General features: G+C 45.8%; 1 protein-coding gene across 1 annotated transcript in view; it reads right to left on the reverse strand.

The window, feature by feature from the left end:
• Positions 1-1,037: 1,037 nt before the first annotated feature.
• LOC119385706 (nucleoside diphosphate kinase 7) overlaps positions 1,038-9,957 on the reverse strand; it is a gene marked incomplete in the record, with an annotated part of 27,291 nt that continues 18,371 nt past the window's right edge. Inside the window, 4 exon segments of the mRNA XM_049414358.1 lie at positions 1,038-1,136; positions 4,062-4,169; positions 5,864-5,977; positions 8,264-8,332. Of these exon segments, the coding sequence (XP_049270315.1) occupies positions 1,104-1,136; positions 4,062-4,169; positions 5,864-5,977; positions 8,264-8,332 (324 nt within the window).

Genomic DNA, 9,957 nt, shown 5'->3' on the forward strand with positions numbered 1-9,957 from the left:
ATAGATAGATAGATAGATAGATAGATAGATAGATAGATAGATAGATAGATAGATAGATAGATAGATAGATAGATAGATAGATAGATAGATAGATAGATAGATAGATAGTCCGTTTGACATAGGCTGCTGTGGAGAGGTTTCGGTAACCAGCATTTCGGCTACTCCATTTATCGGGGTTTTGCAGCAAAAAAATAAAGAAAGTTAAAAGGAGAAAATAAAATGTATATAGATGAAGGTGCGAGAATGGGTAACTATATGTACGAAACAAATAATGAAAATAGCCTGGTAATGGAAAATTCATTGACGAAAGTTATATTTTTACCTTTTCACTGGAAATTTAACAAACACACATTTCTGTGAATTCGATTGGTGGCGCAACTATTACAGCCGAAGGTAATGTATGAATTAAGTGCCTCTGTGAAAAGCGGGCTGCTTGAAGCAGAAAATGACATAATTATTCCTTTCGTGATTTTGGTGAAGGGCAAGCATTATTTGATTAGTTTATCAAGAAATGTATATTTGTGCGGTTTCTTTGTATAACCGTGAAGCATCTTACTGCACCACTTAGAGAGACTGTTATATATATATTACATATAGCGCACTCATATGTACGTACGTACGTACGTACGTACGTACGTACGTACGTATGTATGTATGTATGTATGTATGTATGTATGTATGTATGTATGTATGTATGTATGTATGTATGTATGTATGTATGTATGTATGTATGTATGTATGTATGTATGTATGTATGTTCATGGTTTCCTCGCAGTAAACTTTCCCCGTCGGCGGTAGCTTTTCCGACAAGTCTTGCTTAAGTTAAGCTTTTGGTCAATTCGCGTTTAGATAATCTAAATTAGTCATTAAGCTCTTAGAGCATCAAGGAGTAGCAACTAGACCAAACCGTTATCCTTTTAAGTTGGTCTGTCCTTGCAGGCGCCTTATGTTCAATCTCTTCTTTTTTGATGATCTTAAAGCAGCTCCTAGAGAGAAAGAGAGAGAGAAAGAGGCGGAGAGAGAAACAACTTGAGAGAGAAAAAATATTCATGAGGCTTGTGTTCGGAGAGCGTCATGGGCATTTTATTGTTTTCCATGGAGTCTCAGGTTTTCCCAGCATGGAAGAAGAACTCCACCTGTAAATAGAACAAGTTTAAAGCTGACTGCAGGGAACGAAGAGCGAGGTTTCGGCATGCGCTAAGCAATAAAGATCATGCACCCCGACAGTAGCGTAGCCAGAAATTTCTTTTTGCATGTGTCCCTTTATATATACACTTGCAAAATAGAAAAAGAAATGCCATTGAACCCTGAGAAAAAAAACAGCGATAAAAAATTAAGCGTCACGTCGCTGTGACGGTGAGAAATAAAGAAGTGAAAGCTTTACTTAAAGACGCGAATTCTTCAATGGGCGAATTTCTACGCGGACAAAAGGAACAACACTGAAGGGCACAACGATTACGGCAAGCGCAGGAGTCGGTCTTTGGAAAAGCAAATCTGCAGATAAAAGGCGCGTCAGCCTATGATACGTGGCTTCTCGTGCATACAGTCGGCGTCAAATGTTTAAGAGACCACAAGCTCTGAGGAAACGTCGAATTTCTCAGCAATATGTGACTGTACTCGGTCGTACTGCACAGTGCATGTTGTTGGCGCGTTTTAGAACAGGCTTTGAAATCTAAGTTCGAGGCTGCCTGCCGAAGGAGCGGGAATATGCAGCTTTTCCCAGCAGGGCTGTTATGCTCGAGGTTAGCCGTGTGTCGTAGATAGAAAATTATCATCATCATGAGCCGACACGCGCCATCTTCCTCACTGTCGTCTTTCGCTACGTTCGCAGAACACGTGCACCCATTTCTCCTACGTGGTATGCAATAACTCTGATGGGCGAGAGAACGAGTACAGAGAGAGAGAAAGAGAGAAAGAGAAATAAAGATAGAGAAAGAGAGAAAGTCTAGGCGAAAACAATTTCTTGGCGAGAGCAAGCATAGCCATGTATAGCACAGTATACACCAGAGCACGCCTGTCTCGCACCCAGGCTTCTGGCGAGCCGAGCGGATACTCTCGCACCCAGACGCCAGGCTGACCGAGGCTGCCAAGGCGCGCGCGGGCTGCATCAAGTAAACAGGGCAAGCTGCAGTTCTGAGGCTTTAAAGTGCGAAAAAGTACGCGTTCGCGCCGCTTCAGCTTATAAGAGCTCGTCTGGGCACTACTTCGTCGTCTTTGGATGTCAAAACAAGCAGCGCAACAAGAGGATATTAGCGGTGTCTGCGACGATTACGACGCGCCACGGAAATTGTGCCGGTGCGGTGTTTTCAGCTTCGCCGCGAGTGGATAACCGTGATTCAAGCAAAAAAACTAGGGGCCGAGTGAAAATGCGCGAGTAAGTACACTAACAGCGTGTATTCTGCAGTGTGATGCCCACCTATTTTATTTTGCGAACCTAATTTGCGTGACACGCAGCTGGGTTGAAGGCAGGCGCGAGCTTTGTGTGAGCGTGCACTTCATAGCTTTGAGCGTTTCCTTTGTCGAAAATCTAGTGCAAGGTAGTGCTTTCAAGCACAAGCAATCAGCATGCTTTGCCACTTTCAACGTAGTATTAAGTTTTAGTGCTTTTGATGGCATTCACGCCTTCGAGATTTCGTCTTCAAAAGGTAATAAATGGCACGGTGCTCCTCAACAGCTGGCCAGAATTTCGTGCTTTCATTTCAGTGTTTGATGTCCCCAAATTTATTTGGACACGAGTCATCCAGCTGCACATAATACATATATTGGCACGTAAGTAAACAGTACTCGCGCCAGTGTCCTTTGCATCGCAGGCGCAGCTAACCGGCTTAACTAAGAGTAGCACAGTTTCGCTTGTAAAGCACCATCGTTACAAGAATAAAATAGCGCAGGTAGCTTCCAAAAGGGATCGCTGAAGGATACTGCAGGTTATACTCTCTGATAGCACGCTTTTGTAGGCAAGACGCATTATTGTAAGAGCGCCCGTGAAACAAAAATTACGTTCCGCGAAACTACCCGTAAAGCGTACTCTAATTATTACGCGATGCATGCTGAAATGATGAGCTTTCACAAAACTTTGTGCACAACTTGTAATATGGGGCAACAAAACATCGTTTCATTCTTTCGCGAGCTGCACTGCAATTACGATTCACGCGTACTACAGCGAGAACGTTTTTTTACAAATGTAACAGCGTACGTATCTGACGAGGTTGTTTCCGCAGCCCACTCAGCACGTACTGTATACATTGTGGACTTGCATGAGGAAGATGTTCTCGATGTTCCAATAAAATCAGCGAAAATGCCCAGGCCCAGGCGAGAAAAGACGCGAAATAGGCCCTCCAACGGGCTGAGTTTCGGAAGTTTCACGTTTGCTCCGTGTAGCGTCTGCTGGCGTGGCAGCCCGCGCATGTTGTTTCGTCGCGTGTGCGATAGATGGCGCGACGCGCGATGCAAATATGGCGATGCGCATGGAATTCGCTGTGTTCTGACCTATAGCAAGGGGTGGGAAAGAGATAGGTGAGAGGGTAAAAGGCTAGCCAATTGGGCCAGGAGGAGCTAGGTGCCCTGCAGCTCTGCTGCGACCCAGTATTTTTTCTTGTGTCTCGTGGTCGCTAAACTTTTGAGGCTAACTGTATACGTTCTATGGTAATCGCTGGCGATCGTTTATACGTTCGACAATGTAGGCAACAATGCGCTTGGCGCACGCAGCACGATTACAGAGAATATTATTTTGATATGTAATATTCGGGAAAGTCTGGAATGTTCGAGAAAGCTTCCACATGAGAAGACGCGTCCAGCGCCGAGCGATATTACTCCACCTAATGAGCAGTCCTTAGCCACGGAGAAACGGTCACCATTTTAAAACGGACAAGTGCGCTTGCGAATAGGAACGATTATCCGGTGCATTACTTCTTCGGTGCGTGTGTGTGTGAGGGGAGGGGGGGGGAGAGGGTAGAGAGAGCGAAATGATCGAGTGTCGCTTTCTTTTCCTAGACAAGTCCTGCATTCACAAATACTCCTCCAGCTGCTGCAGCGAATGTTCGCACATACGTGTATACACATACCTCGATCCTCGCATCCTCGGGCACGTCCGTGCAATGCACGCCGTTCCTGTGCGCGTCTCTTCCCACTTGGGCTCGCAGGGAATCGGGGTACAGCCTCCTCGCGAGAACCTGCCGACGAAAGCAGAGCGTCAGACTGATTCACTGATTCATGGTATCATAATAGACCTGAAAACGAGGTGGTCAGTGTACGGGCTCGAGACAATTGGCTGCTTCACTGTCAGTCATTTGACCTTCGGGCTTGTATAGTCTCCGCCACACGATTTGAGGCATCATTAGAGAGTTTTAGTTTAGCGCGCGCAACGGCCTTGCGCACGCAACGGGTGAGAGAGAGCAAGACTGCGCATGCGCTGAACCTAAAGGAGATGCGTGCGTTTGCGCGCGCAAGAGATGCGCACGCTAGATCTCGGCGCTTACGTTGCGCCCGCTACGGCCGTTGCGTACCTTACGGGCGCTTCTCTCGCGAGATCTCGACCGGTCGAGACAAGCAAAATGGCTGCGTCCGACAGCAGCACAAGCGGCACGGCGATCATGGCAGCGAATAAATCCCGCGTCCATTTCGGAATTGCCCTCGATTTGGAGCTCTTTGTCTACGTGAGTAGCTTGAATCCGTTCGCGGAGCCAGTGCAGTGGACAGTGATCGCTGCAAAGATGCAGGAGATATTCCATGTCGTCGAGACTGCAGTCGCCCTTCAAAAGCCACCGCTCTCGGTTTGTGAGCATCAAATCGTCTATCTCTTCCAATGAAAGAGTGGCCAAAAGGCGCTGATTCGAAAGGATGCTGGAAGGCATTTTTCCTCCCTCGCTGCTGCTCGCCTCGTAGAAGTCGTAGCAACCGTCACCGTTCACCACAGATCACCTCAACAAAATTTGCGCCATCGTAAAATCTTGGCTTGTCTGGTGCCTTGACTTGTGTCAGCTATGATCGGCTATTGTAGTTTATTTCTTAGCCGCTAGATGGCGCAGAAAAACACGCCGAGACGAAGGTGCTGACGCTTAGACGCTGTTTACGTTTCGGTTGTTGCGTACGGTAAACTAAAAATGTAGGAGACAGCCTCAACTCTAACGTACGCAGCGCGCAGGCCGTTGCGTACGTACAGGTTTGCGCGCGCTAAACTAAAACTCTCTATTCCCACAGCCGTCAAACGCTCCGTCGCGTCACCGTCCACAGCGTTTCGTTAGGGGCGATGATTTCCTAGTCGTTTTCTCCTCAAAAACGGGTTGGCAATGATGTATACAGCACCGTTGTCAACCCGTTTTTGAGGAGAAAACGACTAGGAAATCCTCGCCCCTAACGAAACGCTGTGGACGGTGACGCGACGGAGCGTTTGACGGCTGTGGGAATGGTGCCTAACAGTTTAAATCATACGTGAGAAAGAAAGTGGCTATACTAGGATGGGAACTGGCTCAGTCTACTTTTTCGGTATACCGCCCCTGAAAATACCTAATTCCATAAGGAATAAGAGAGCTGTCGTCATTCCCTCCTGGATTTCTCAAATAATGAGAGAAATTCCGAGTTACTAGGAAAGTTCCGTAAAGTGTGCAGTAGCAGTATAACTAAGTTCAATCAGCCTTTACGTTATGAGGCTCAGAGGAAGCTCATAACAGCGTTATGAACCCAAAAAGAGCGGCGAATTCAGGCAGAAAAAAAAAAGATGAAAGATAAAAAAAAGAAGCCTTTTCTTTGATATACTACCCCGCTTTCGGCGCACGACAACTGCTACAACGGCAGAGTATAGCTTATCAAAAATACATAAAGCAAATTAAAAAAAAAAAGAGAATGTCCAGGCAGTGCATATTCTTACAGGATCTGCCGGCCCAACGAGTTCCTTGAAGTGGAGAGCCGAGTTTTCGGGATTCGACGAGCTTCTGACTTCCATGGCGAGGCACGGACCACTGCACAGTTGTTGCACCATGGTCTGCGGAGCAGGGACCAGTAAAGAAAAAAAAAGACAAATAAACAAAAATACAAAAGTGTTTCTTTTTTCTATATAATACATAATACATGATCTTTTTAAAAAAAGTTCACCCGCGATAGCTAGCGTACTTATAGTTATTGTGCTCAATTACTTCAATCAGCGGATATTACTTTAACGAGAAATTGAAAAACGTAATCGAGTAATTACCTGAAAGTTACTAATCGCGTTTTCAATTAAGCATGTTATGAATTAAATGTCATTCGCGATTTACGGATTGTAGCCGCCATGGTTGAAACACATATCAATACAGAATAAAATCTGAGGATAGGATGACGATGGATTTCGAGACACGAGTCATCAAACTAGCGGTAAAACCCGCCAGTGCACGCTATATATTATTCGCTATGGTTCACCACGGCTGCGAAGTCCGAGGACGTGGGTTCGATTCCCGGCCGCAGCAGCCACATGTCAATGGGGGTGACGTGCAGAAACACCCGTGCATTTTGAATATGGGTGCAGGTTAAAAACACCAAGTGGTGAAAACACACACACACACAGGTTCGTAGTCATAACTGTGATGAAACGTGAGTCGAAAGGTTACCGTGAAAAGTTGGGGTGAGTTGGTGCTTCGCAGAGCAAGAAAATTCACAGTGCGGAAAAAAGAAATGAACGGACCAAGAGAGGCAACACGAGCAAGCGCTGAGTCCGCTGTCTTCTAGCCGAGGTTTATGTGGGGATTCACGGATGTAAGATAGTGAACAGCCGTTATCTAGAAGGCACCAGGCCGTCTTTTCCGCCAGGCAATCCCGTGTTTTTCTTTTTTCACTTGCGCAAATCCGCATTTGTTTCACTACTTATACATGCGTCAATCCCCGCATAATCCTCGGCTGGAAGTCAGCGCTTGCCCGTGTTGCCTCTCTTCGTCCCGCTGGCTTTGTCGAAAGGGGGGGGGGGGTGGCTTTTACTACCCTCCCCTCCCCCCCCCCCCCGAAATTCTTCAATTTTGCAGGTTTATATGCAGGGTGTTTCCAGAAATGTGTCTGAAAATCCTCTACAAGAGAAATGTGATATTTTCACGCTGCTTCGTAATTAGCTTTTCTAAGCCGGCAGATATCTTAATATGAATGGGCACGTCAGTTACATCGGTAATTAAAGAAATTAAATTGATTATCTTTTTCATTAGTGGAAACAGACGGTCGGGTCAAATGCGAAAATTCGAGCCCTCCCTGAGAAGAGTCGATTGGCAGTAGAGATTTGCAAAAAGCGGCAGCGGGTAATTTTAGCGGAGTGATTAAGTCTCACCAATTTCGCCAGCGAAACCGAAAACGAAACGCGGAAGAGCGCAACTATCATATTCTTCCAAGAAATTTAGAATGAGCGAACATCGTAATATCAACCTACGATCGACTTTCGTGGGTATGCGCGCTGCGCTTGCGATTATGACATGCATGGCGCACGTTTCTAAGTTAATTAATGTAGAAGAACTAACACCCCTGCAATCGTTGTCGTGAACAGTGATGTCATTCTAGTCGCGAGCTATTTGTGCTCATCGGCGCTTCGGTTTTGATTTTCCCGGTGAATTTGGTCGAACTTGATTATTCCGCAGTGCTTAGCAGGGGCCGCTTCTTGGAAATCTCGAAGCGGCGAGGGGCTCTTCGCACGAATGATTTCAATCCTCCCATTTGACCCGACCTCCTATTTCTAGTAATTAAAAAGTTAATTAAATTAAAACTTAATTTCTTCCACAATTGGCGCCCCTACTTATATAAAGATGCGTGGCGCTACAGAAAAGTAATTATGACGGCAGCGAGCAAATATTCCCATTCTCTTACTTTTGAAAATTTCCGGACACATTTCTTGAAACACTCTGTATACACGCACAAATACAAACACATGCACGAGCATACATAAACTCTGGTTGAGCCATCCCGAAAAACATTTCAGGCTACGCCCCTGCTTCGTCCGTTCGTTTCTTCTTTCGAGCCGTAAATTTTCTCGGGTCAGAAGAGGAGAGGGGAGGAAAGGGTGGACAGGGTCCTACGTCCGCGTTTCGTCACGCTGCCGATTTATAGCTACGAATACGCGTAGAAGTGATGAAATGCGTGAGAAAAAATTAAACTAATTTATTTCGAAAAGTGAGCTATATACTGAAGAACGGCAAGTGTGGAGTACCTCCGGGACATTTTGTGAATTTTCCGCACTAGAATTCAGTTCTCCGGACTAGCGATACCGCGAATGCAAATCGTGTGAGTAGAATAAGAAGAACATAGAAGACATAAAACTTACGGTGTAATTTGTAGCGACACCTTTGTACACCAAGAGAAACTCCTCTGCCTTGGCGCAATCGAGATGGAACTGCGGCGTAAAAAAAAGATATTAAGAAAAAAAGCAAGAGAAATGCACTGCAGCAAGGTATTCGTTTGTAATATTTGGTCCGGTTCCATGAAAGATTGAAGGAGCGCGAACAAAAATCACACCAGCTCCCGCTAAAGGGGACCATGAGGCGATGCGAAGCAGTGTTTCGGCATGTAGAGCCCGCGTTTCAGAGGTGGAGTGGTGAGGGGGAAAGGGGAGAGGAGAAGTGAAGAGGGGGAGGGGAAAGGGAAAGGGGAGGGGAAGGGGAGAGGTGATGTGGAGAGGGGAGGGGAGAGGGGGAAAGGGGAGAGGAGGAGTGAAGAGGGGGAGTGGTGAGGGGATGGGAAAGGGAAATGAGAGGGGGAAGTGAAGGGGAAAGGGTGATGCGGAGAGGGAAAGGGGAGATGGAGTGGAGAGGGGGATGGGAAGGAGAAATACGATGGGGAAAGGGAAGGGGAGATGTGATGTGGAGAGGGAAAGGGGAGAGAGGGAGTCGGGAGGGGAAGTGGAGAAGGTTCGCGCATGCGCAGTAAGGGTGGTTACGCCGCACACCACCACCACCACCGGATTGAACTCTGCTATAAGATGCTTCACATCTAATACGGACCATACATGAACGGCTGCACAAGCGCTTCTGAATCTGACCCGTGCCCATCACAACCAATGAAACCAACACACAATTAAGCCAAGAAAAGCATAGAGTACATTATCGGTTGTTATCACTGTTATCATTTGTTGTAATTAGTTATAATCTAAATTGGGAGGAACTGAAGTGAACGAAGAAGCACCCTTTCCGTCTGTGGGCTCTGAACCCCGACATTCGAATTACGCGTCCGATGCTCTACCAGCTGAGCTACGACGAAGGGCGCTCCCTCGTCCCCATTGCTGGGTATTCATGTGTGCATAATTCGAAGGTTCTGGGTTCGGATACCACCGACGGTGCTTTTTTCGTCCACTTTAATTCCTTGCTACCTAGGTCAAAATTCACTACAATACAGCAGCAAATAATAATAATAATAATAATAATAATAATAATAATAATAATAGTAATAATAATAATAATAATAATAATAATAATAATAATAATAATAATAATAACGTTCCCTATGCTTTCTTTGGCTTAATCGTCTGCTGTTTCACTGGTTGCGTCTAACAGACACGAGACCCTCGAACTGAGTCCCGCTTCTTTTAACCCTTGTCTGTTTCGTTCGCCCGCCTTCACTCTTTCATGGAAAGAAAGAAAGAGAGAGCGAGAGAGGAAGCTGTGATTGCACTTAAGCAGAAAGGAATTTCTGAAACCGAAACTGGCAAACTTTCTTTGAAAAGTAAGTGCGGTATAAATGAGCGTTGCAAGTTCTTTGAAGAATGAAAGCGCCGATGAAACGTGGTGCAGAAACCACACGTTTACGTCTTCACTGTTAGGCACAAGTGTTTGCAGGCGAAGCCATTTTGCAGATTGTCCACTAGCACTCAAAATTTTCAATTTTTTTTACATGCGCGCATGTTGTGAGAGATAAAGAGAGAATATTATTAAGGGAAGGGAAAGGACGTCAATCACTATTAGCCCAGTTGGTGCCTTTCAGTGCAGAAAATAAGAAGCAAGAGAGAAATTGACATTTTGTGCG

The sequence above is a fragment of the Rhipicephalus sanguineus genome, chromosome 3 (genome assembly GCF_013339695.2).
Source record: "Rhipicephalus sanguineus isolate Rsan-2018 chromosome 3, BIME_Rsan_1.4, whole genome shotgun sequence".
Taxonomy (NCBI): domain Eukaryota; kingdom Metazoa; phylum Arthropoda; class Arachnida; order Ixodida; family Ixodidae; genus Rhipicephalus; species Rhipicephalus sanguineus.